General features: G+C 44.1%; 1 protein-coding gene across 1 annotated transcript; it reads left to right on the top strand.

Moving 5' to 3' along the window:
• Window positions 1–706: 706 nt before the first annotated feature.
• On the top strand, window positions 707–27,130 carry CDCP1 (CUB domain containing protein 1). The gene is made up of 10 exons (XM_086615166.1): window positions 707–782; window positions 6,899–7,144; window positions 14,148–14,351; window positions 15,606–15,962; window positions 17,293–17,661; window positions 21,977–22,204; window positions 22,968–23,348; window positions 23,807–24,172; window positions 25,426–25,507; window positions 26,683–27,130. The coding sequence occupies exons 1-10, from the start codon at window positions 707–709 to the stop codon at window positions 27,128–27,130; spliced, it is 2,757 nt and encodes a 918-aa protein (XP_086471292.1).
• Window positions 27,131–27,350: the final 220 nt, after the last annotated feature.

A 27,350-nucleotide genomic window follows, 5' to 3' on the forward strand; every position in this document is an offset into this window, starting at 1 on the left:
TCTACTCCCGACTACTCCACGGTGGTTTCTGCTCAGAGTTTTTTACTGTAAAGTCCCCAAGCGTTTAACAATTAGGATACAAACCGTTGTTCACTGGAAGGAACCTAATTCTGTATGAAATGCAGCATTCCCAAACACAGAATCATGGAATGGTTTTGGCTTGGAAGTGACCTTCAAAGGTCATCTAGTCCAACTCCCCTGCAGTGAGCAGGGACATCTTCAATTAGACCAGGTTGCTCAGAGCCCCGTCGAACCTGGCCTTGAATGTTTCCAGGGATGGGGCATCTACCACTTACCTGGGCAACTTCTCCCAGTGTTTCACCGCCATCGTCGTAAAAAATTCAGAAGTCTTTCAGTAGCAGTTAAAAACGTCGGAAACGGGGAGGGGAACGCGTCAGAGCAAGGTGTAACAGCAGAAATAGCCCCGCGGCAGCAGCGGCCCCAGCACCGTCCCCCTCTTTGACTACGACCCGCATCTCCCGCTCCCACGCCCCCGCCAAGCCGGCTCCACCCGGCCGCGCCGGGGCGGTGGCAGCGCCCGGGGCCGCCCCCAGCCCAGCCCTGCCAGCCGGGAGAAAGAGGAGGGATTTCACCTGCCCCCTCCCGTCCCGCCCCGCCAGGTGCGAGGTAGAGCAGGAAGCGGCGGCGGCAGCGGCGGCGCCGGAGGGGACCCGCGCCCGCCTCGGCGCCGGGCCCATGCGGGGAGATGGCGGCGGGCCGGGCGCTGGCCGCGCTCCTGGCCGCGCTCCTCGCCGCCTCGGCGCAGCTCCTCCAGCAGGAAGGTAGGTAAGGTACGGAAGGCGGCGGCGGGGCGGCGGGGGCTCCCCGTCAGCCCTGGCTCGCCCGGTGGGACTGTCCGGGCAGGGGGGACCCGCCCGGTGTTTGGCCGAGCCCTGCCTGGCTTTGGCCGCACCATAGGCGAGAGACCGGTGACTTATGTCCGTGTGCTGCGGCTCGTTTAATAGCTGTTAGTTATTAAAGGGGGGAAAAGGGTCGAATCGCGTCTGTAGTGTTGTTCATACGGAGCTTTAGGGCAGCCCTGGCCCCCCGGGGGAGCGTCTGCGGGCCGTCTTGTGCCGGCGGGCGGGGGAGAGCCCCGGGCGCTCGGTCTCCTTCCCGGAGTGAAAGTTCACTGCGGCTCTGCCCGGCTCCTCGTCCCGGGCGGGCGGGAGGCGTCCGGCAAAGGCGCCCTGCTGTGCCGGGGTGCTCGGGCATCGCCTAAAAATAATGTCGAAATAGGGGTAGCTACTTTCAGCACCTCTCGTTTGAACGTTCCTTTGTCTTTCTCTGTGAAATAAATACGAACAAGGTAAGTTACTTGTTCTTTGCATCCGCATTTGGTTGAGTATCGATTAGGGAAGTGACTTCATGAAATCATTTTCCCTGGATGCCAGAGAGATGGCTGGGTTATCTGTAAGGAGCAGGAGTTGGCAGGATCGGGCTCTGTATCAGACTGTGCAGTTGCGTAAGCTTTAAAGCAAAGAGAATGATGTTATTGATGTAGAGCAATGGGTGAACTGTACGTGCAGGGAAACAAAATGGTTTGTGTGCCCAGCCGGGTCAGAGAGTTTAAATGGGAGACCACTGTTCACTACGAACTCTCTGTCTCCTGAAATTACCGGATGCTTGATGTAATCCTGTGTATATAACTCATGAATGATTTTCTTAAAACCTGTTTGTGACCCCAAAAGAATTCCGGTTACAAATGCAGAGACAGCATGTGGGGTTTTCATCAATTTCCAAAGATGCTTGATTGCAAAAAATGCCTATCTCAAATCTAAACAGTCTGGTTTATAGCTGTAAGTCCTGTTAAAGACTCTTGAAGTATGAGACCTTCTATATAAAATAACTGCTGAGTTATTTTCAGTGACTATGAACAATGTAAAGCGTCTGATGTGAAATTCATGCCTTTTTAACGTTTGCATTATCTTTAACAGCACTGGTTATGCTGAAGTGTGGCTCAAGGCCATGGTTATTATAAACAATACAGTCTAAATGTTGACTGTGAAATTGGCTAGCACTGAGGTTTAGGTTTCAAGCTATGCAGTCTTTTAAATAAAATATTTGCCTTTAATGTATTGCCTCTGAGTCAAGTGAATGACAGCTATTTGCCTCTCCCTGAGCCTTTTCAAAGGAAAAAGAATATTATACTGTGATTAACTGTGTGTTGTTTTTGAAGAAAGCAAACTTTTAAAGCCTTAGATGGGTCAGTGCTAGAAGGAGAGGAGCTAGACTTTCTAAAGATCTTGTATTGTTGAAGTAGCAAATGAAAAAATCCTTAGTTGTGTCTTTTGTCATACATAGGTCTAGATCTTTACTGGGAGATGCAGCAGCCTGTTAATTGTACCTACATGCATTATTTCTCACCCTCTGGTCAAGCTGTGTTATCAAAATCCTTTATTTCTTTTATTTTCCCCCATAAATCTTGATGCCTCACATTAAACTTCGTGGGCTTGCTTTTGAGGCACAGTACAGCTCTTCTTGAGCCAATGTCTTTGAGTTTTGCTTGTTGTCATCGTCTGCTCCAGTTCCTTCCCCTCATGTTTAAAATATCCAAACAAATTATGCATTTGCATTGGCATTAAAAAAAGTAGTAGTTTATACCTGCTTCATATGAGGTTGAGCCCCCACCGTTAGCTTGGTTGGGTGTAGTAGCAAGCAGTATACCAGCTGTGTGGTGGCAGTGGGTAAAGGCTGTGTCTCTGGAGAGCCAAAACAAGTCCACTTTGAGTGTGGTTGTAATGCCTCTTGTCATGAAGGTGGCAAAACCAGATCAGGTAGGAAGGTGCAGGAACTCGGAAGGAAGATGGCAAGTCTGACGAAGAATGTCTAGTCTATCCTCATGGTGTAAACCTGCTCTACACACAAGATGTAGAGCTGTGGTCTGGGGCTTTTGTGGCTTCATCTAGAGGAACTGGGGAGAGAATTTTCACCAGCCAGTGACCCTGCCCTTGGGCAAACAGTGGAGTTGCTCTGTAAAGCAAAATTAGCAACAGTGAGGTAGCATGAAACACCACTGGTACACCTGACGGTTTGCTGCTGCTGTTGGTGGTCCCTCTTCCTATCTCCCTCAGTCCCTTCCTTTCCAACCGCATGCTTCTGCCTGCTTCTTCCTCTCCTGCACAGGCACCACTGCTCCTCTGTCATCCCATCAAACTCTGTAACTCAGTGCCGTCCTCCTTTTTGTGGATCCCCAGCCTCCCAAAAAAAGAAGTAGCTTGGCTTCAGCTGTGTTAGTGACATAGTTTGGCAGGCTGAAGGTTGCGATGGTGTGAGCAGGACCAGGGACGAGAATGATGCCTTCCTAGGTTTGTTGGCAGATCTCATGTGCCTGGTGCCTCCTTCGTCCCTGTGGGAGTTGCTTTTGTTATTGCACAATCGAAACTGTAGTTGAAACACTTCCAACTAAAAATGTTTCCCAAAGGCTTGTCCTGAAAACCCAGGGTAGTTCAAGTTAAGACTTTCCCCCATACCCCTATGTAGTTTGTAAATTTTAAGGAGTTCCCTTTGCCCTGGTGCTGATGTTGGTACTGGCTCTGCTGTTCCATGCTTTGGCCTCAAGTTGCAGCAATCTCCCTTTGAGTGAGGACAGGTTGAGGCTGGGTATGCAGAACCACGCAGGAGATGGCCATGAGGTACATGTGCCTCTTCTTGGGGACTGGTGATGCTCTGGTGGTACAGTGGTGCGCCTATCGCTAAAGCTGTCTCTTGTCACCCTTGATGAAGTCTTGTCTTCTCTCGCCTTCTCCTTCCACCCTTTCCCAGCAGGTACAGTATTATAGCATTGTCCTTACTTTCCTGTAGGAACGTGTGGATCAAACGTGGCCGGTTACATTGCCTTCAGAGGAGCTTATGTTTTTTCTTCAGATGCAACTTTATGCATAACATAAATTATCAAATGAAATATTGGTTAACTTGTAGGTGGAAAACTACATAAAGAAGTATTTGGTGGAATAGTTGTGCATAGATGTGGGCATGTAAACAAAATATTACCTATCTGACCTGTGAAAATGTGTTTTCTGACTAAAAACATGTTTCATTGAAATGCCAGTAATGAAGTTAATCAGTCTTTTATGATGTCTATGAAACCTGAACAAATATTTCAGATTTGAAGTATCCTTATGTGATAAAATCTGCATGTGTATTTGGGGTTTGTCTTTAAGATGTCATTGTTATAATACGTGAATTTGCAGATAATGCCATGTTGTTTCTTGATCTACCCTCCAGTTAACTTTTTCTTGGCAACTGGCTGATTTGAGTCACGCATCATTCTTAACACATAAATCTGCTGCTTTTAATAAGGTAAAAAATACCCCAAGCTGTTAGCAGGGTCTTTCTGGTGTTCTGACAGAATATAAATAACTGGCCTGTTTGTGCTCCTCTGAAAGTCGATGGAAGCTGGATTATTTCCATTCTGAATTGCTGTTTGCTCACTCGATTGAGACCTCTCCTTTTAAGACCACAAGTAATGTGCATAAGTATTCTTTTTTTTTTTTTGCTTTGCCTCATGCCATTGTCAATCTAGAGTTCTTAGTTTTTACTCTATAGAATATAACTTGTGTCTAGTAAATTACTTATTTATTGCATGTCCCAGTTCTGGTGCTACTACCTTAAGTTTTCCACCAGAAAATAAGCTTTTTTTTTATCAATTCTAGGTTTTGGGGGAATTTGAGATGTTTGGTTTTAACAGCTGAGCTTTTTCTGTATGTGGTTTTCATTTGTTTGCCTTTAAGTCTGAAAGGATACAGAAATAATGTGATGGCCCAAGTGGGAATGTGAGGTGGTGGGAACATGAAAATATTTGAGAAATTAATACACTGAATTGAACTCATCATCCATAGCAGCACAAAATACCACCAACTTGAGTGCCTCCACCAGAGATCCTCAGTTAGGTCCTGGTCTCTGGAGTCATGTGTGAATGAAGTTTCTCCAATAGCCATACTCTTGGTCATGGGATTACTTGTACACAAAACCGAAAACACCAACAAACAGCAGCTGTTTGGCTAAGTGGCCCAGGAGAGAAGAAACGTGATGTGGTGGGCCAGCTCCTGAGGCTGGCTCCTTAGGTGGCTGGCAAGTCTTTTGTGCCTGGGGCTGTCATTTGATGAGCTGTGGTGGCTTATCCGCCAAAAAATAATGATGGCGGAGCCGGCTATAATGGATAATTTTTTGGCTTTGGCTCAAGACGCGAGGGAGAAACGGGGTGGAGGGGTTGGAGGCTGCTGAAGCTCATGTCCTGTGAACCATGCTGGACCTGTGGTGTGGAGGAAATTGTTCTTTAGCTAGAAGATTGCCCTCCTCTCATTTTTATTCTGACTTGTGTGCATTATCTTCCTACACGGTAATGGGAGTTTCTAGACAGAAATCAGGGCTTGCTTTATGAAGTAAGGGAAGAACCTTTCCCCTCCCTGGTACCAGGTATCCTTTGGGTCAGTTGTGTTCAGTCTTGAACTCATAGGAATTAATCTTATCTATAAATAATACTGCTTTTCTTAAGTTTCTGTCAAAATCTTTTTACAATTATACATCTTTAATAGTTTTTGTAATTTGTAAACCTTTGCCTGACTGGAGGAAAACCTAAAGATGTTACCTGAACAGAGCACTTCCAGCAGTTTCTGGGACATTAGCTGTCTTACTGAGGCTGTTTGGATATCCCTGTGAATCCTCAGCTCTGGAGCAAGCAACACAGCTGCTGCATTGATTTGTTGGAACCCAATCCTTAACCAATTCCTATGGAGCACCTGGTGACTTTTGGTGGCGTTTTAATAGGGTTCAGCCAATAGACCCTGGTCATTGTCCCTCAACTCAAACTTCTCTAATCTGACAGAGATGTTGAGCAAGAGGAATCTGCATGTTCACATCTGCTTGTGCCACCAGGGCATGAAGGAGAGGACATGGCTTGTGCTGCACATAGTAAACTATTGTCTGCTGGCTGTTACGTCGGAGCAAAATCTTCTTTTTCTGTATTAGCTGGTCACAGAGGCGAGGGTTCACTGCCTGTAGCTGAACCTGCCTAGTGTAGATAGATTCATAGATTTCTAGGTTGGAAAAGACCTTAGAGATCATCCAGTCCAACTGTCCCTAATCTCCCATTAAACCATGCCCCTAAGTAGTTCATCCACCCTTTTCTTAAGCACATCCAGGGATGAGGACTCAACCACTTCCTGGGCAGCCTGTTCCAGTGGCTGACAACCCTTTCAGAGAAGAAATTCTTTCTAACATCCAACCTGTACCTCCCCTGACTAAGCTTATACCCATTTCCTCTTGTCCTGTCACCCATCACTAATGTAAAGAGCCCTTCCCCCACCTCCCCACCATCCCTTCTCAAGTATTTATAGGCCGTAATCAGGTCTCCCCTCAGCCTCCTCTTCTCCAGGCTAAACAGCCCCAACTCCCTCAGCCACTCCCCATAAGTTTTATTTTCCAGCCCCTTGACCAGTTTAGTCGCCCTTCTCTGGACCTGCTCCAGGAGCTCAATATCTCTCTTAAAGCGAGGGGCCCAAAACTGGACACAATATTCTAGGTGCAGCCTCATAGTATCGATGGGACCTCCTGGAAGACCTTGAGGAAGAGCCAGCTGAAGAATCGTGCCATAACGTCTGATAGATGTGCATTTCACATATGTTAGTAGGGTCTTGTCTGCTTCTGGGTCCTCTGGCTGCCGGTACTGTGGGAAGACAGATTATTTTTTTTTTTTACCTCTCTCATATAATGGAGGGAGAAGTCTCATCTGTGCCTGTTCCACTGGATATCTTCTAACAACCATCCTCAAGGGTGTCATGGGACAACCCACTTCGAGCTGTGCTTTTTGATTTCTTGGGGAACAAAGTGAGTGTAGTTACTTGCTGTTGGAGCAAACGCTTGTTTTGAGAGATACAACGATGCTGGCATTTCGGAGTTGGCCCTGGCTTTGCTGGGTCCGTGGGTGGAGCTGAGAGATTAGTGTACAGAGGCAGCAAACTGCGAGGGGTGAAAAAGGATAATCTAAAGTGCCTTAGAAGCGAGAAACAAAGAGCTGTGAGCAGGATATTTGGCATGGGAGGGACCACTGATTGTGAAACGCGCTTTTCCACCTTCGTCAACCAGAGCCAAGAGCTGCTCAGACATGCTCTAAGATGCTGTCCTCTTACTGGTTTACATCAAGGTAGGGATAAAATGTGCAAGCGAACACCCCTTTAATCAAGGGAGGTTCCTGCAGCGACTTGCGTGGTGCCTTAGTGTTCCTGCTGCCAGTGCGACGTTTTCTTGCACAGACCCATCTATCTTAACGTTTTGTATGTTGTACGCGAGTTGGCCGTCAGCTTGCAGACAGCATTCACTGAGCTCTGCATCTCGCTTCTACAGAAGCATCAAAACTTTGTATCTGTAAAATAACAAAATAAAAAAGGCAGCCCAGAATCAACATTCTCTCTTCTGTAATTACAGCTAAACTTGCTGAGTCAGTCCCAAAGTGTTTTTTTCCCCACTTTTGGTGAAAAAGCTTCTTTTAAAAATGTCTCTTACATGTGAGTTATGGTAGTGTCTTAATTATTCTTCTAAAAAGGTTCCAGAGAAAGTAGAAGTAGTACTGGAATTTATAATTAGGGCTTTTTTTAAAGTTATTGTTAAACTGGGGGTACTTTATTCCTTTGAGGCATTACAAGTTAGCTTAATGAATTAACTTTTGAACGAGGAACCTTGTTGGCCGGGGGTACTGACAGACCTTCTCAGGTGAATTGCACTGGGATGGCTTGTAACATCACTACCAGAGAAGTATCCATCCTTCTTCCCTGATGAGGAGGAGAACAGGGTGTGTAGCATCTCTCCTGCTTCACATCCTGGTCCTATCAGTTTCAACCATCAGTGAAGATTAGGAGGCTGTACTGGGGTGGCTGAGGAAGGGCTGTTCTCCTCCAGGTGCCCTCTTCTGAGATGTGGGCGATTACCCTGGCGTAATAGTCACTGGCAGTGTCTATCTGTAAGTGTTTACAAGCTTTGAAGATTGTAAGCTTCAATTCTCTGGGTGATTCCCTGAAAGTAATCCTTTCACAAAATAAAGACCTCGTATCCCGAGCAAGCGTGGTGTTGCAAGACAGGTTCAAACATAAGGAGATCATTCAGCAATGTAGAGAGTGTTTAGTTTACATTGTAAATGTAAACAGAAAACCTGTTTGCTTTATAAAGTCCAACAGAATTTCAGCAGCTTGCAGCAAGCAGAGTTGGCTGCAATTTGAGGTTGTGCTTGGGGTCTGTTTGCTGCTCACAGCACCGTTTAGTAGGTGAGAAGAGTATAAACGTTGTGTAGGTCCCTGACTAACTTTGCTAAGGGCTTGAAGAATGTGAAGGCAATTACCTGGATGGTCATTGCAGGTGGAACTGGAGGAGCAGATGCTGCTTGGGCAGTCGAGTGCTGTAGTTAAACCGGAGAGTTGGACTCAAACTGACAAAGAAAGATTCAATAAGGGATGTACAAGACATTAAGAGTCAGCAAAGTAGGGAGACCTTTACTGTTTGGAATATTCTTTGAGCTGTTCTTGGCAAATTCAAGTCAACTGTGCAACAAATTGTGTTGGAGGTGATGGGGAAATGCATGACCAGGTGTAGCGTTGGTGCATCTCTTTTAGCTGAGCCATCGGGGCATTTGCTCAGGATGCAGGAGCTGGAGCCTGCAGTCCCCATCACACAGGAGACAGCCTTGAGGTCCTTTTACTAGGCAAGGGGTGTTTTGGATGGATCGCTCTGAACATGTCCTACCAGTGCTGCTGTATCCTGCACCGAGGCTGTCCATTAGATCAGCAACAGGAGTTCACATGGCTTGAAACTGAAATCGTTATTGAGTTGTACTCCTTGCTTCCTACTGTCTTGCTGTGACCTTAGCTGTAGATGATGTGTAATGGAACAACCTCAGAAGGCTACAAGCGTACCTGTGGGCCAGCATCTCTGCAAGGGCTCAGAAGAGGTGATGAGCTTTGCAGGAGAGCCTGCTGAGCTGTAGAGGCAAATAGCGCTGTGGCGCTCTCTGTCCTGAGGCTGTGGCGCTCTCTGTCCTGAGGCTGTGGCGCTCTCTGTCCTGAGGCTGTGGCGCTCTCTGTCCTGAGGCTGTGGCACAAAGTGCTGGGGTGGATGAGCCCGTTCTCCAGAGAGGTGTTGGTTGTGTGGGTTCAGATTCCCCTCAGGCAGAACAGGCGTTGGATCCAGGTACTTCATATCCGGAGCGAGCATTGCTGCTACTCGTCTTGTGGAGCTGCTCGTCTCCTCCAGCTGCTGCCAGCTTGTGAATGGTGTCTGAGTCAGCCTCATCTGACTGGTTTTTATTAAAAATGGCTGAAGTGGAACAAGCCCACAATTTAACCAGAATGAGCAAGCCCACATTTTTTGTATGTTACTTTGGGATAAATTAACATCTAGGGGTTTTTGTCAGGGACTCTGGTGGGCTTTGGTTTCTTGGTCTGTCTGGAGTGTTTTTGATTGTTTTAATCCATCCAGTGAGGTCATGAAACAATCCATAGATCCTTATGGATAAATTGCTGCAATAAAGTGCAGCCCTCTCACCAGAACTAGTTGGACTCTGTCCTCACTCCAGCTTTGTTTAGCAAGACACCATTCATAGCCATAAAAATTGCTGTCCTGCCAAATCCTTTCCTTGTATGTACATACGCATGCTCTCTGTCCCTCCAACTGTCTTCTACATTGCACCTCCCTCTTGAACAGGAAAAGTGTCCTTTTGACGTTTATATATACATATTAAAAAATACTAGGGGATTAGTGCCAGATGCAACCACAGTAGATAAATTTAGGCTGAACTCCGAGGTGTAATCCAACTTGTTTTACGCTATGCAGTTTGTTTCTAACTCAAGTTGGAGAGCTCTGAGCAATAAAATTGATGAAAGGTTTGGAAAATCATACTGTTGAGAAAAAGTTAGCCAAGGTGCCTTTGCAGAGAGGAGCATTACTGAGTGATAAAGGGGTGCTGTGATGAGACAGCTGTTGTGAAGGAGCAGTCTTAAACAAGGATGAGCAATAGCAAAATCCAGTCGTGGCAGGGAAGGTGCAGGTTGAGATTGGGCCAGTTGAAGAAATGGCCAAGGGAGGCTGCAAAACTCTAATTGCTTAGAGGAAAAAAAATCAGGGTGTCGTCAGATGTCTACGTCAGCCTGTGAACCAGCTCAGGACCTCTGACATCTTCCAGCCCAACAATTTCATTGTTGTGTAGACAGAGACTAGATCCAGCTTGGCAATGCTTCCTCTTGTTGGTTTGGATATCCTGTGTGTCATCACTATGCAATGTTAACGAGGCATGGAAGTTCCTTCTTTACAAGAAATGTGTTGAGTTACTGGTAATCTTCATAAAAAGGCATGTGGTGGGAATCATAGACAATGACAGATCAGCGTGAGTCTCTTTGGCTCACTTGTGTTTATAAAAGCTTTCCAATAAAGGTGATTTTAAGTAGTCTCTCTATTGTGCTGCATGTATGTGGCTATAGTTTGGGGGATTTAGCCATTTAGTCATTTTTAGTGACTGTGAGATCACTGGATATTTTTTCTGCATGATTCTTTTTTTCCATTTTTCCTACGAAAACAAGATTTGATAGCACATCTCTAGCAGCTGGAATTGGCTTTTATTTCTTTGACCAAAATGTTTATCTGTGGAGTTTCATGAGGCTGGCTTCATGAAAACTAGAGACAACACTGCTTTATTTTGTCCATATCCATATGCCTTTTCCTTGCAGCTGAGAGCAAGGTCGATCTCTCCTATGTGCTGTGTGCACCCACCACCTCAGGCAGGAGCTTCGTCTCACCCGCCATTGTCCAACGTCATCTTTCTTGCAAGGAGATCAAATGAATGACTACATGGTCATGAAGTCTGGAAAGCAAAAAACCCAGCCAGTAGAAGTCAAGTCTTTCAAGCGCTGGGGAAGACGATGCTTTGTTTTGACCCTTGAAGGAAGCATTTATTCACTTATTTCAAAACGTCAGTTCCTCAGTTTCAGCTCAGGGCACGTATTTGTTTTGTTTTAAAAGTGATCATGTGTTTAAGGTTATGTTTAAACTTAATCCTCATGACTAAAAATGGTCTTAGAGCTGTGCCCAAGTGTTTGGTGCAGAAGTGCTGGCGGTTAGTGGCCCTGGTGTGTTTCTCCATCCTGCCAGGTTGGCCATGTGGTTGTGCTGTCTCAGGGATGGGAAAAGGAACAGTGATAACTGTTTGACAAGAAAGTGGAGAACAGGCTTTTCAGTCATTACTTATAAACTGTAGATGAGTGTGGCAATTACCATATGCAAGAAAGAAGTCTCTTTTGTTTGTGGCTATTAATTATTGGTCTTATGCTATTACACTTCATATCTGGATGACAGACATCAGAAGAATGATGACTATCAGGGTAAAAGGATATTTTGCGCACTAAGAATGATAAATAATAAAAAACCATGCCATAAAACCCAAAAGCACTCAGTGGTATGGAAAACAAAATTCTGGGCTAGGCTGCAAGTAGTTGTTTCACTTTCTTTTCTGAAAATTGCTTCCTCCTGAAGCATGAGGAGCAGCTCTAGTTGCTGGCTTTGCTTTACTCTTTTTTTTCTTTTTTTTTTTTTTTTTTTCCCCACCCCGTTGATGTTGCCCCTGTGATGGTCCCCTGTATGCCTGGAAGATTGTCGCGTACGGTAGTTGTTAGTCTGTATGGTTGTATTGTGTTTTGTTTTGTTTTTTTTTTCTCCCCCTTCTTTCCCCTCTCTTGAGGAAATCCAGGTTGAAAACCTCTGTGAGAGCATTTCTAAAGCAGAAATGCAGACATCGAATAGGGCCGTTGGAAGAGTTGAGGGAATTCAGTGTAGACACTCAGGGCAGAGGGCTGTTCTGCCACTTAAAAGATATAGGAAAGTTACTAAGTGACCAGATTCTTACTAATGATATAGAGGATTAGTAAGCTTATCATTACAAGTATGTGCAGAAATTTGGCAAGCCTCATGGTGTTTGAAATATTCATTTAAAGCCTTTGATCCTGGTGGCAAATAGGTGAGGTGGTTTCAAGGGCTCATTAAGCCTCTTGACTTCGAGATTGTGTAGAAAAGCTGGAAAGTCTGGAAAAAGGCTCAAGACCGACAAAACTCGAATAAAAGCAGGATGGGTTTTCTCTTTGAGGACTCTCTTCTGCCCTACTCCCCCCATCAGTGAGATTCTGATGCCTGATGTGTGCAAACCTGCAGCTACGATGTTCCCGGTGGTGGGGAAGGATGGCAGCCAGTGCTGACTGATCCATCCCCAGGGCTTTGACAAAACATTACAATGAAAGTCAGGCCCTGCAAAACCATGAGATTGCTGTAAAAATCAAGAGACTGTGAAAGGGAGGTTCAAACATAGGGCAGGTGGGTTTTGTGGGAACTTGGTTGCTAATGCTGTATGCTTCTCTCTGCAGCTGCGACGGCTGAAGTTTTGGGTTGGGTGGGTTGGTCGGCTGAGGGTCTCTGCTGGGCTCATCTGCCACGAGATGGCTCTGCTGATCAAGGGTTCCCATGGCGTGCTCAGCCCCGCTCCCTACAACCCTCCCCAGGTGAGCCCAGGTCTCTGGGCTTCGGCCACCCTCTTTACCATCACCACCACCACGGTAAGAGCAGCTGGCATGGACCAGGCTGGATGTTTAGGTGCTCAAGGGATGGTGAGTGATTGGGTAGAGCCTGGGGTGCCCTTCAGATGTGCATTTTTGAGCCAGCTGTTCTCTCACACCTGCCTGGCAATGGGAACGGCTGCAGGGGCTCTCCCAGGGTGCTGCAATGCTGGGTTTGCTGGGGTAAATCTCTCTCTATTGAGGTTAATGAGCAAGAGGATTCCCAACCTAGTCTATGAGCAGAGCTTTGTCATGCAGCCTGGCATGATGTCCCATGGAACAAGGAATAGACCTTTTTGAACAGAACTTGTGGTACTCTTATTTGTGGATATCTTTTTTTAATATATATATACACACATAAATTATTTTTTTTCCCCAAAAACGCTACAAACACAAGAGCTGTAGACGCTGTGATTGTATCTTCTGTACAGTGAAATAAGGAAGAGAGTAGTGAAAACAAGTGGCAGAAGACTTGCCAGCTGACTTGTCCTCAGATTTTCACCTGGTGCTGACATACGGTTGACTTCAATGCAAACTTTGCTCACTTCAGCCAGGGCTGGGCTCAATCTGTGCTAATTGTCAAAATAATGCTAATAACTCTTCTGGTCTTTTTGAATGTCCAACTGGTGGTCTTTCATGTCTTATATTGCGTGTACGTTTTTAGAATACAGTCAGGTTTGTTCCATTTGTTGATCAACCGTTACCCGTTCAATATGAGAAGATTATTCAACAACCAGTTTACTCTGTGGCTTCAGTATTTTCTGTGAGAGCGGCTCCTGGTAGTGCTTGAGGATGGGTTGAAATATGTGAAGTCTGCTCAAGCTTTTATGTATTCCCCAAAAGCTATAAGTTTATGATGGCCTTTCAGGGATAGAGAAGAGCTATTCAAACACACATGGTCCATCCCAGGCCACAGATGCCTTCTGTGTTGCGTGGACGTCCTGTACCTTCAGGGAATGAGCTGTAAAAGGTGGGGAGGGTGGGAGAGGGCCATGATCATGTGCGTGAGTGTCTGTTGGTATGTGCTGTTGGTATTGCTGGCCTACCTAGTCTGATCTGCAGTTATGTTGGGGCATACTCAGAGATTGACCTGTTACTGTCGAGTGCAGTTGAAGTTGAGAGTCACGTTGTTGTTTGGCTGCTGAATAAAATTTCTCAATTGAGTCACAGCTTCATGGGTGCCTTCAGAAATGAAGCTGGCTCTACAATGGGTATAACAAACTGAAAACTAAAGTCTGGTGACAGAAATTTGAAAGGAATAGCTGAGCTACTTTTTGAGTGTGAAATAAATAACACTTGTGAAGGTAACCTGGAACAGAACTGTTCCTACAAATTCCATGTATACCTCTCTCTGGGCGCACGCAGCAAGCAGATTTCTTTATTGTCTGTGCTGGGTTGGAAGAGCCGAGGAATTTTCTGTAGGTCCAACAACAGAGTCTTTAGAGAACATGGATGCAAATATTCTTTCTGACAATGTGGCATCTCTGGGGATGTGTGGAGAGGCTGGAGATACTTGTATATGCTAGTGACAAAACACCTCTATTTATTTTAATTTTTCTTTCTTAGCTTCCTTTACAATTCCTCTTCGTACGGTGGACAACATCACAGTTACGATTAAACTGAGACCTGGTGTTTCAGTGGGCTGTCAAATTCGTTTGAAGAATTTAATCAGGTCTGAACTCAAGATAAAGCCTGGGGAGAATGTGACTTTTACCTTCACTTGTAGTACTCCAGAGAAATATTTCATCATGGAAATTCAGAAAAATATTGGTAAGATACAGGTTTTTAATTTTTCCCTCAGTGGTAGTTTTCCTCCAGTAAAACCATGTACCTTTTTTCCTGTTACTGCATTCAGGTGTCCTACAGTCTTGGATAAGAAGAAATCTTTGATAAATCTTCAGAAGTCACTGAAGATAACTTTTAATTACTGAAACTATGCAAGTTAAAGAAGTCTGTATTATAGCTGGCAGAATGAATGTTAACTTGGCTGTTTCATAAACAGTTAAATGATAGTTTGTTGCATCAATTCATTGCTGCCTTCCCCTCTCCCACAGTTTATAAACCCATCAAATAATCTTTTTTTCCTTTGCAAAGCCTCTGAGCACTGTTAATGATATTACCCACATTATTCATTGAACAGCTCGATTGTGTCTGTAAGGGCAACAGAAACGTTGAAGACATGCACATGTTTCCTTGTATTTAATGAACGTTACTTGAAGTCAAGAAACTGAAAATTTCGAAGTGTTGGAACTAAACCTTCATTTGCTTTGAATGTTATCCCTGTTGTATGTATGTTAACATACTCTTTAATGGCATAAGCACATGCTACTTCTCAACAAGATCCCAAACTTCATTGGGCATTCAGTCTTTGGTTACATCTTTGGTATTTTTGGAGTGGTGCTCAAGGATGATTCTCTTCACATTTTGGAGTTTTATTCATATAGTTTCTGCAAATAGTAATGTTCACAATATTTCATGATATATTTGTAAGATACATTTGTTGATATTTCATCTTTTAAGTTAGAGCCTAGAAATAGATTAAAGCATGCTTATTTTTAGTGTCTGGCTTGAAATACCAATAGTCTGGATCTTTCAGAAAAAAGAAAGTACAGTTCCTGGCAAGCAGCGGAAAATTCAAAGATGAGCGAGATGGGATAAAATCAGTCCTCTAGATCCATGACTTCCAGCTCTCGTGATGCTGCATTTCTCCCTTTTGCCCCTTCAGCTCTCTACCCTATTCACTGAATATCTTCTAAATTCTTCAGCAAACAAGACGGGAGGAATACTACAATTAATCCCTTCTGTTAGTCGGCCTGACTAAAGCAGGTTTATCCTGTCTGCTCTGTGGGCTAAGAGTCCTGTTTAGAGATAGCATGTGACCATGTTATAGGAGTGTCTTAATGCATGTAGAAGAGAAGTTAAGTGCAACCTAAAAATTGCGAAAATAGCAATGGAAGTGTCAAATTCCTCATTTACTTGAATACTTTTCAGAGTGTATCATGGCTGTTCTTTCTCTGCATTTAGACTGTGTGTCAGGCCCGTGTCCCTTTGGAGATGTTCATCTTTACCCGCTGGGGCTGCCTCGCCTTAACAAGACTTTCATCTGGGATGTGAAGGCGAGTACAAAGGCTGGACTTGAATTGAAATTTTCTACTCCGTGGCTAAGACAGATTGAACCAGGAGAGACGTGCCCAGATTTCGTTAGCTACGACATCAACAGCTGTATCGATACAGCCACTGTCAACATTGGCACCTTCTGCAGGAACGGCTCAGTGTCTCGCGTCAAGCTGCTGGGAGGAGTTGTCATGTCCCTGCACCTCCCGTGGAACTCGCCTCTCACCACCTCGGGCTTCAGCATAGCTAACAGGGCTTCCATAAAACGTAAGTATGGAGTAGCGTTTCCTTACCTGTAATCGCCTTGTACAGATAGCAGCAAAATTATTTAAACCTTACTTCTCAGGTGACCTTCTAGTTTTAGTGGTGTTCTCTCTAAGGACCTTCGACTTCATCTTTTCTAAAAACTGTTGTTGTGTGGTTTTTAGTTTGGTAGCTGGTGCTCTTCTGGGGTCAAAATATCTTGGTTGGTTAATAATTATGAAAGCTGTTGTGATGCTGCTTTTGGTGCACATTACTTGTTTTCAGTCTCTTTAAACTTCCTACAACTTAAGCATACCTGCTCTGTTGTTTTTATGTTTTCAGCTAGGTGAGACTAGATAGCATAACTGGAATGAGCCAACTGTTATTTACTGGCTGTAGTGTGTAGTTGGGTTTGTTTATTTTTAAATGAAACTTCCTTAACTTGCTGGAGCCTCAAACCAGTGCCTCTCTTCAGGAGAGGAAGGTGGGAAAAGGGGAAGCGGTGCCTGGAAGGCACATGAGCCTGCTCAAATACAGCTGTCTGTTTCGACCTGCAGAGTAATATAAAAGGTTGTGTAATAATCTTCTTAAAATACCTGAAATATTATATAGCAGTCAGTGAGTTACTTTGATCTCATGACAAACCCTCTTTTGAAGATTTTCTTGCTCTTTATTTGAGTTCTGCAGTTGTTGCCATCAGTTGTAGAAGGGACTTGATCCAGGTTCAGGCTTCTAGAATGCAAGATTTTGTAGCTCCTGGCGCTCTTTGCAGTTGCATGATGTCACTGGTGTCCTAGAGTGGGACCATGATCTCTTGTGTACCCATCAGGCTGCCAAGAGTCATCCAAGCATAAAGTGTCTTACAAAGCCTCCATGGTTTGCGCTTATGTTTTGTGATGCGTATTTGAGGCTCTTTGCTGGCATGCAGTGAGTTTTGCTGTGAATTTTTTGAATGGAGAGCTCCATGCTGGTATAAAAGTTCACATCTTTTGTTTCGCAAAGCCCAGTGAAGCAGAAGCAGTTGTCAGGCTGCGTGTTTGGTCTTGTAAAGCCAGGAGCAGAAGTAGGAACTAGGATCTTTCTGCAAATTAGAGGCACCTCTGTCCACGGGGTTGAAAGGTGAAGCCACTAAACTGAAAATGCAGCATTAATATAACCCTAACATTTTCTGTAATTGAAGACAAATACAAGTATATGTTTTAGTCTGTGGGTTTTGTAATGACCTAGCCTGTAGCTGAAGTGGGTGATCTCACTGTCATAGTAAAAATACTCTGCTACTGGGGTGCTAGATACGCCAGCGTGTCTTCATTAATGGCAGCTTGTTCTGTATGGGTTTTTTTCCCCCCTGTTTTAGGGTTATGCATTATTGAATCCATTTTGAACAGAGAGTCTTCAGTCACCCTGATGTCTCCAAACTACCCGCTGGGCTTTCCAGAAGACGAGCTCATGACGTGGCAGTTTGTGGTTCCTTCCAACATGAGAGCAAGTGTGTTTTTCCACAACTACAGCCTTTCCAACTGCGAAAGGAAAGAGGAGAGAGTGGAGTACTACATCCCCGGCTCCCCCAGCAACCCTGAGGTGTTCAAGCTGAGCGACAGCCAGCCGGCCAATATTGCTGGCAGCTTCAACCTGTCCCTACAGGGCTGTGATCAGGATGCCCAGAACCCGGGCATCCTCCGCTTGCTCTTCCAAGTCGTCATTCAGCACCCACAGGTGGATGAGAGTAAGTACCTGACTGTCTCTTCCTCTGCTTTTGCTTGTAGACAAGAAGGAGAAATACTGGGCTTTTCTGTCATTTTTCTTGAACTTTGGAACGACTCTCCTTGAGTTTAAGGAGGTGGGTTGCCAAGCAATGCTGAAACTTGTTTTGCCGCCGTGGGTACCACTGGCTGTGGTACCAGCAAGGCAGGCGGTGGTGCTAGAATTTGCAGTTTGTGATGGAGTATAAAGCTCCATTGTAGATTTTACACTGTAGCTTATGAAAGGAGATTCCTTTACTATTCCAACACCTGCATCATGTAATTGAAAAATGCCTTTAACACCTGTGGTATTAGGTGTTGCATGTTGTATAAACAAAGTTAACTTTTCCTGGTAACTGTGTTCCCTCCGGGGGCCTGATCCAGCCATCGGGCAAGGACTGTAACTGCTTGATCGGAATTATCCAGGCTCATGTGTCACTGCTGGTTCTCCAATACAGAAATCAAATTCAAGCTTATTCAGTCAGTTTTATTTTCAGCTATAAGATTCAACATTTTAAAGATAATTCTTAAAATGTGAGCCCAGGCTTCTGCTCTGTACATAAGCATTCATGCTTAGCCAGGTGAAACCTGCTGTCACAGCTGGTCATGATCCATAGCATGAACTGGTGAAACTGGAGACGTAAAATTGTTTTCATACTGATGGCATCAATAGGCATTTCTTTCCTTCCTTGGAGATTTATTTTGCTTCTTAGGGAAGCCTGAACATCGTCTAGTGTGAAGAAGTCACACTAGACATGGAAAGCGTCAATAAGATACTCCAGTGATAAACTCCAAACACATTTGGATGTTCTTAGGTTTCTTGTTGCTTATTGCTACAAAAATATTATTTTTTCTGTTTTCTAGCCCCAAATTCAGACAGGCTTAACACAACGACGTGTAATACCACAGCATCTATCTAAAAACAGAAATAAAAGGTCTGGCTAAGTAATGAGCTATGAAATAAGTGATTTATGCTCTGGCTTCCTAGCACTGATATCAGTTAATGGTGGAGGTTAATAGTCAAGCTGCCCTCACTGTAGAGGAGCAGACAGAGAGAGGTCCACAGTCCAGACTACCACTGCAGTAAGAGCTACTTAAGGGCTTTTTAAGTCATTTTAGAGGGAATGAAGTTTGAATAGCCAGTACCTTGAAGTCATGTATCCAGAAAGGGTCTGTAGCATCTCACCACTGCAATCTTCAGTTCTTTGTCTAGTCTGGCTCCATTTGTGAACAGCAAATCCTTCTGAAATTGTTGTTAACCAAATCATTGGTTTGCATACAAAACAAATGTTTGCATACATTTAGTGTGTGTTGCACCTGGGAAGCCAGACAGAGTGAAAACATTGTATAGAGTTAATCAGCTTTATCTTACTTCTACTTTGGAAATCAAAGAGGAATTTTAATATATTTAGGGCCAGTAGATGAGATGATAATCACCTAAAAAATAAAAACTAGGTTGTCATTTATTGAATGAGATGCAAGTAATAAGCCTCTTGGATTTAAGAGACAACAGTGGTTTCTCTAGGGATTTCGTAGGATTTCATGAGTGATTCTGTAGTTATATAAGCTCCATCAAAGATTCAAATTCAGCCTTCAAGACAGTATTGAAACTTTTATTTAAAAAAAAAAAAAAGAAAACCAAAAAATGCAGTCTGCAGTATACAAGTTAAACATGGCTCTTGTTAAAAATGCATTGGTATCTGCATAGTCTCGAAGCTTCCGAAACGTTTGTGTTTCCACAGTTGTTTGTGGTGCTTGTCATTAAATAAGAGGAAAATATAGCTCTTTCGAATAAAAATAGTTTCTTGATCTAACCCTCTCTGTGTTTAGCTGCCACAAAAAAAAAACCAAACCTCTGAAGAATGGATAACCTTGTAGGTGGAAGCCCTAGATTCTGTGCTTGGTTGTGGCAATGACTTGGAGATTGGCACCTATCTCCAGCCTCTTTGTGTGTCTGATTTCTCACATAGGAGAAAGCTATTTTGTTCACCTTCTGTTTAGACGTTTGAGATCTGTAATTAAAAGCATAAAATTCAGAGTAGTAATAATGTGTGTGCATATATATATATATATATATATATATATATTTGAATCTGTGATTCTATGATCCTATAACAGACAAAGTGGTTTGGGTTGGAAAGGACCTTAAATACCATCTAGTTCCAACTGCCCTGCCATGGGAAGGGACACCTTCCCCTAGATCAGGTTGCTTTCTTTGACGTCAGAGATGTGTGCCTTGTAAACTGCATAAGGATGCTCTGTGCATCCAATCTCTATCTTTGCACATGATAGTTAATCTTTGTGAACTAGGCTACAGCCATAATCTTCAATTTTTTTTTTTTTCCCCTCTTTCCTTTCCTGTCCCCCTTCCAAATGTTCTGAGTATTTGCAACTGCCATTAGCTTGTGTGGGAGAAGGCATTTGTTGTCCCTGTTGTTCTGACTTGCTGTGACAAGTCATCTAGGATATCACAGACTTGCAGAATGGCTAAGGTTGGCAGGGACCTCTGGAGATCATCTAGTTCCAGCCCTCTGCTCAAGTAGGGTGAGATAGAACAGGTTGCCAAGGACTATGTCCGGTTGGGTTTTGAGTATCTCCAAAGACTTCACAGCTTCTCTGGGTAACCTGTTTCAGTGTTTGACCACCTTTGCATTATTTTTTTTTAATAAAGTTTAAGCAGAATTTCCTGTGTTTGATTTGTGCCTCCTGGCCTGTCACTGGGCACCACTGAGAAGAGTCTGGCACTGTATCATTTACACACGTGCACACATCCCCGTGAGCCACCTTCTTCAGCTAAACAGTTCCACCTGTCTCAATCTCTTCTCCTGTGGGAGGTGCTCCAGCCCCTTAAGCATCTCTGTGGCTTTTTGACCTTACTTCAGTACGTTCATGTCTCTATTGTGCTGGGGAGCCCAGAGCTTGACCCAGCACTGCAAATGTCTCACTAGTGTTTTAGCAGAGGGGAAGACTCGCCTTGCTCAACCTGCTGTGGATGCTTTCTAGCATAGCCTAGGAGGCTGTTGGCTACCTTTGTCTCAGCAGCACATCGATGACTTGTATTCCACTTGGTGTCCACCAGGTCTTTCTGCAAAGCTGCTTTCCAGCCCCACTCTTGCAAACATGATGAGGACGTGCTCTGTCCCACTAGTGAAAACATTAAACAGTTTTGACCTCAGTACATGCCTCCTTAAGCAGATCTTTGAGTTGAATCTTGCTGTTTGAAGGATGCTGCCAAGGATGAAGGTCACTGTGTGTACTTGGCCACCTCGGGTCCAGCGAGCTTGGAGGATGTTACAGGGCTTCCCCCAGCAGCTGGTGTGCAGTGGGGCACAGGGAGAGAGTTGGACTGCAAGAGAAGTGGTGGCTAGTGTTGAGGAAGAGGAAGGTGCTCTTTACTTTTCAGGGTTGCCTCTACCAACTCTCAGGTTTGTTCTTTACAGCAAGTCATTAAATATTTCTGGAAGTATGATTTTGAGCAATTCAGTGAAAGGGCAGTGTGGTAGTCAGTCATGCTTTTGAAGGAAACCAAGCAGTCTAGCAATGTTTGGTCCTCAGCCCACCCGCTGGTGTGGTGACAGGCTCTGATAATTTGTGACATCTCTAAGTTTTTAACTGCCAAACAGAAGAGGCTTTTACAAAGCATCTTTAAAGGCTCCAGTGACCTTCATGATGACTGCCAGCACTTCTGCTGAAGTGCAGTACTTTGCACTTTTTTTTTCCTTTTGAACCATATTGATACTTGCATTTAAATTAGCTTAGTCTTTAACTGACTCCAGACAACCAGATGTGCTTAATTACTGACTTTGGACAATTTTCTTCAGCTTGGCTCTGAAAAACCTAAACTAACAAAAAGTTAGCTGAGATGGCAATCTTGCAATAAATAAGAAATTTGAGAGTTGGAAACTTTTTTTCTGATCGACTGTTGTGTGATCAGTAGAACTGACTTTAAAAGAAATACAAGAAACCTCTTAGAGAAAACAAATCGAAGGTAATTGGCTGAGTTCCTTACACTATAGCTTAACCTGTTCAAAAGAGGCTACCAAGCATGTTGCCCTGTTATAGCTGGAAAGTGGTGGGGAAAAAGGTGTGTGGAAAGGCTCAAACTTCTAAATTAGAAGAGTGATACAATACTGCTTCAGTTTGTATTACACTGATGGAAAGTAGTAAATAATGTTTTCTTAGCTAATAGAGAAACAGCTATAACAGCTGTTCATATAATGGGGTGAGAAGAGATGGAGGAAGTTCTGCTTCACACCGCGCTTCTTGCCACTAATTGCTCTGGGGTGTTTTTCATTGCAGATGTCACCCATTTGGTCGACCTGAGCAAAGAGTGGAACACGACTGTGACAATACACTTTGAAGGGTGGCCCAACCGAATCCCACTCATGTCCGAACCGATATGCCTCATCTGTAAGGATCCTCGCACCTGCGACCGCGTCTTGACTTTAGTGTCTGGCGCCGTCTACAAGATCTCCTTTCTGTGCAAAGACTTGTCTCGTCTGAGGATCACAGCTGAAAAAGGCATAAGTATGACAAAAGTGGCCTAACATTGTTCCCTAGGGAATACTTTGGCGTGCTTTTCCCCAGCAGTCATCCAAACCTTCTCTGTCTCACTTGGGGCTTTAAATAGAGTGAGGTTGGAAACCAGGCGTTGGCCAGCTGGGAGATGGGTACAAGGAATCTGGAGATGACCTTGTTGTTCACTACGTCATTCTGCCTTTAAAAATAGAAACCGTGTAGCTATTCCTAGAAGAGAAAGGACAGAAGGCACCTAACAGTCCTCTTGCTGAAAACTGTAAAATAAGGAAACAGAACAGTAGTGCCACAAATCCGCCCATGAAAATGCAGGTCCAAGGCAGCCGTAAGGAATGCATCTTGCGCCGCTTGCATGTCCACTTGGTGTATCGTTTTCCCAAATGCTTTCAACTACCAGTAGAGAGAGTGTTTTAAAGTAGATATGTGGATGTTGGCTAGTCTGCCGCTGTGGCCCAGTCAGCTTGTGATATAGCAAAAGTAATATCTTGAGTGAGGGATTTTAAATATGTTTGTCTGTATTGGTTTCTCTGGTGTCTTGCACCCTTTTAAGGAAAGCTCTAACTACAAATTAAACATGTTTGGGTAAAGGTAGTAAGAGAAGGTATTTTCTTAGGTAAATGCTTATCTGGGTCTGTGACACAAGACTGACATTACTCTGGGTATGTGTACTCTGGTATGCAGGAAAAGCTGCGTTTCCTAGATATTACCTCTGCAAGGAAAATACAATCCTTGAGACTTGTTCTTGTGGTTTTAGGCTGTGTCGATCTTCGGTGGTGTCAGAGGAAGATCTATTCCCTTTTGGTGCCCAAGGCTATTACCCAATTGCCAATTCGACTGCAGAAGTTTATGTGGAAGCTCTTGGCTCCTGATCCAATCAGCATAGAAGTTATGTCTCCGTCCTTAAAACTTCAGCAACACGTCCCAGAGCAGAGGTGCAACACCAGCTACAGTTACAGCATTGTTAGTGCTGCCCCAGAGACAGAGTTGAATGTTGGTGTATTCTGTCCTGGTGGATCCATTGAAAAGATTCAGATGAGAAATAATATCACCATATCCTTAAAAACATTTGGTAAAGGATTCCTCAATGAGTCAAACCATCAGGATCTGAAAATGTCTTTTGTGCCACATATTAAAGGTAAGGTAGTGGCTTGTACTGCTTTGCTGTACAGTGTTGGATCTCTCAATACACTTGTTAGAGTGCATATGAATAAATGGAGAAGTGAACTCTTATTTCTACAGTCTGGTCCTGAAGCTGTTGCTTGGATCAATTTTTATCTGAATCAGTGAGGTGGCATATTACTGGAAGACAGAAGAAACTTTGTACTCCAGGTAGTGGATAGTTGGTTATGGGAAAATCTGAAGATATATCTGTGCTAATTGGTATAATTACTAATGCGAAAGGGATGGTAGGTGAGTTGTATTGCTGGTACTGAAATGCAGGTGACTGTAAAAATTTGCTGGTCACAGGTATAAGTGATGCTTTTTTGTTATGGAGAAGAAAGACCAGATAATTTTACATGCTGAAAGAGAAAGATTTAAAAAAAAAGTATCAAAACTAAGTTTTCTTTCCTTTGTTCCATTCCTTTACCACAGATGAGTGTACTTTCACTGTGAGTCCAGATCCAAAAGCTAAAGTTTACTTGCAGACTCCTGACTGGCCATACGGTCTACCTCCTTATGTCTCCATGTCCTGGTACATCACCGTGCCCAGCAAGCAAGTTGCTCGCCTCGGGTTCTCCAAGGACCGCATGGGCATCACTTGCGAGACGGGCCGTGCCTATGTCAACATAAAGGAGGAGACACTGGGGGCAGAGGAAACCGTGCGTCGTGAGGATGAGCTTCTGCCCAAGCCCCGAAATATGTATCACAACTTCTGGGTAAACATCTCCAACTGTAAACCTGCGGATAAGACACAGCTGACGTTGCAGTTTTGGGTGACTTTTGCTGACAAGCAGATAGGTGAGTCCCATAAGGTTGTGGTGGTTTGCTTTCCGCTTCTTTCCTTGCTTTCCCTTGGGGGAACTGTAATGGATGCTAGTCCACCTTGGATGTGGGTTTTGAGATCCCTGCCTTCGGAAATACTTGTCCCTTAAAAACCAGTTACAGCTGGGTACTTGTAGTGGCTGGGGAGAAAGGAGGGGTTTTAATGTGGTTGATTTTGGTTTGTGGTTTTTTTATGAGACAGGAGATTGCAGGGCTTAGGGGGAGTAAGATTGGATTTTACTTTCTTTATTTAATGTAGCTTTTTAAATTGGAGATCACAGCCAGAAGGTATAAGATCATCCAAGTGATGTTTTTTCCCTCCCAAGGCCACAGTCTCAGTGGACAACTTGGAATATTATTATGCAAATGTAGTCATCCAAGTAGTCTTTACTTCACGTTAGCAGTTCAATTAGTCTCCATGTTCACATGAGCAAGAAATCATCCCTGGGGCAGGTCTGACCATTTTGTGGAGAGTTCTCTGACTACTAACAGCAAAACCTGCATTCTTGGTGTCTTTTATCTCCCTGAAACATAAATCATTGTTAAAAAAGGCATTTTTAGGGTAGGCTTTGCTCACATAAACTTGTTTCACATTTTCACTTCCTTTTATTTGTGGGAGACTGCTGTCTGTAGAAGTATTGGCTACACCGTCTAGAACCGAAACGGCATCAAACTAATTTCTGATTTTTTCCTCTTTTTTTCTTTTTTTGTAATGTGTATTTCTTTTAAAACACGTAGCATTTTTCTTTGCTTACACATGGACTTCCCTGATCAGTTTTGACTCTTAGAAAACCCCAGGTCAGTACAATTTGTGTATTTCAGAGAAGAGGATTGTACTGAGGGGAAGGTGGTGAAATGTCACTGTTTCCTTTGCTGAATCCCTGTCTCTCTCTGCACTTTCTTCTCTTCCCTACCTGTTCAGCCAGAGGCATGTGAGACGTTGCAGGTAAGTTTAGCAGCCCATGAGCTGTATTGAATTCTTGGAGGTGGGGTGGTGAGTTGGTTGGGGTTTTTGGCTGTGCCCCACTGCTAGCAGCAGGAATTTGGCCGCCAGCCTCTTGGAGACGACTTATGTCGCCCCACAGTGAGCATGGCTTGGAAACTTCTGCTCTGCAGGCAGCTGGTACACTTAGAAACTCTGCAGGAGGTTCAAACCCAGCTGGCTTTTAGGAGAAAGCTGAATGTTTCCTCTCTTTTGCTCAGTGTCCTTGTACCTTGTCTGTTTGCAGACCTGGGAGTGATACTTGCTGTGGTGGCTGGGGCTGGAGTTCTCATGGCTATTGGACTCACTGTGTGCTGTGTTAAGAAGAAGTAAGTTCGTAATTTCGCATGTGTAACTTAGCAGTTCAAGAAGGCATTTCAGGAGAGCTGCTGGGGCCTCTGATTCAGGTGTTGATATAGATCTCTTGAACAAGGGTCTGAAGCATGAGGTAGGCGGCGTGCTGGCAGTTGAAGTAGCGTGTCTCCAAGAATGCTGCTTTACTCTAAATTGATTGACTTTAAGAGTAGAGCACCACTCCTTAAGTTGCATTACTTCCTCCCTCAGTGCATTGCCTACCGTGGCCTTACTGAGCACAGGCTTCTGGCTGTACTCTAAGTGAGGTATTGGTAGGACTTCATCAGCAAATCCCGTGAAATGAAATCACAGTGAACGTGGCTGCCGTGCCTGTGGCTTTGTTCAGACAAGCTGTAAATTTGCTCAGGTATACTAAGAGCTACCTTTCATCTAGACGACCTCCAGCAACTTCTGGAGTTTGCACGTCAAGCGGGAGCATTTTTCGATGAGATGAGCCCCTGGGCATGACTAGGTTGTGCAAAGCAAACATGCATAGCCTCACTCATGCAAGCAGAGTCTGAAGTCATGGATAGTCATGTGTGCTCAGTGCTGGCAGGGGGATTGGGTACTGAAGCTGTAGGGCTGTAATGAATTTGTGCAATATGATGGCTAGAGCGGTTATGAGTGTACTTCTCTGCCACACAGGAAAGACTTTACAAATACAGGCTTAAAAATCTTCAGTTCAGCCTTTGGTCTTCCTACTGTGGGGACAGTCACTCCAGAAAGCGCAATCAAGAAAAGTTCATTCAACTTTCACAGAGGACCCATTATCTTACTAGTCTTTAGCAACGCTCAGCCTTGTTTTGTGAGGATCTGATGGCCTCTGGGTCCTGTTACTGTCTGTGGATGTTGGGAGACTCAGTACACTGCACAGCTGGAACCCCCATACTTTGAGGCTGTTGGAGTTTTGCAAACTTGAGGGTCAGCAGAGCAGCAATAGGTAACCAAATAGCATGAAGTTATTTTCTGCTCTGCCAAAAAAGCGTGTCTAGACTCAAGAGTGATTTCTCCTAAGATTGCAAGTAGAGCCTTCAGTCCAGATAGGCTGCCCGACCCTGCATAGCCGGGATAGGTAAAAAGAAGCTGCTGTTACTGAGTTCACACGCCATGTGTTGTTTCTGACCTGTTAACAATTTCAACTTTGTAACAGGAAGAAGAAAAGCCAAAATCCCATGGTGGGAGTGTACAATGCTAATGTGAATACCCAGCTGCCTGGAAAACAAGGTTTATTCACAAAAGGGAGGAAAAACAATGAGTCTCATGTCTATGCAGTTATTGATGATGCTATGGTCTATGGGCACTTGCTGAAGGAATCCAATGGCTCAATCACTCCAGAAGTTGATGTGTACAGGCCTTTTGATGGACCTGTTGGTAGCTTGCCACCTTCTCCACCTCCATTCTCCTTCAGAAAAGACATTAAACACTCTTCTAACACTGAGGAACCTCCACCTCTGATGGACACAGACCATGACACTTACACATTTGCTCATCAGAAATCAGGGCAATCAGAGGACAATGGAGATACAAATGAAAAAAATAATGGAGATATGAGCATGTCCTTGCTGGAAAATAAGGAACAGGACGGTTTAGTGGAGTAATTTTACACCACGTATAGCAGTTTCCCGTGGAAATACAAGCGACCTGTAAGGACAAAGGTCTAGGGATAAAAACTGAAGAGTGTTATTTTTAAATGTGTTTTGATGTTTTGTTTTGTGTGTGTGTCTTTGGTTTGTTGTTTTGTTTTTTTTTTTAAGCTTCAGCTATTGATAGCTTTCAGTTTTAGAGTGAACATCTAGCAAACTCAGAAACAGTTGAGAC

This window comes from Tauraco erythrolophus, chromosome 7 (genome assembly GCF_009769465.1).
Source record: "Tauraco erythrolophus isolate bTauEry1 chromosome 7, bTauEry1.pri, whole genome shotgun sequence".
NCBI classification, from domain to species: Eukaryota; Metazoa; Chordata; class Aves; order Musophagiformes; family Musophagidae; genus Tauraco; species Tauraco erythrolophus.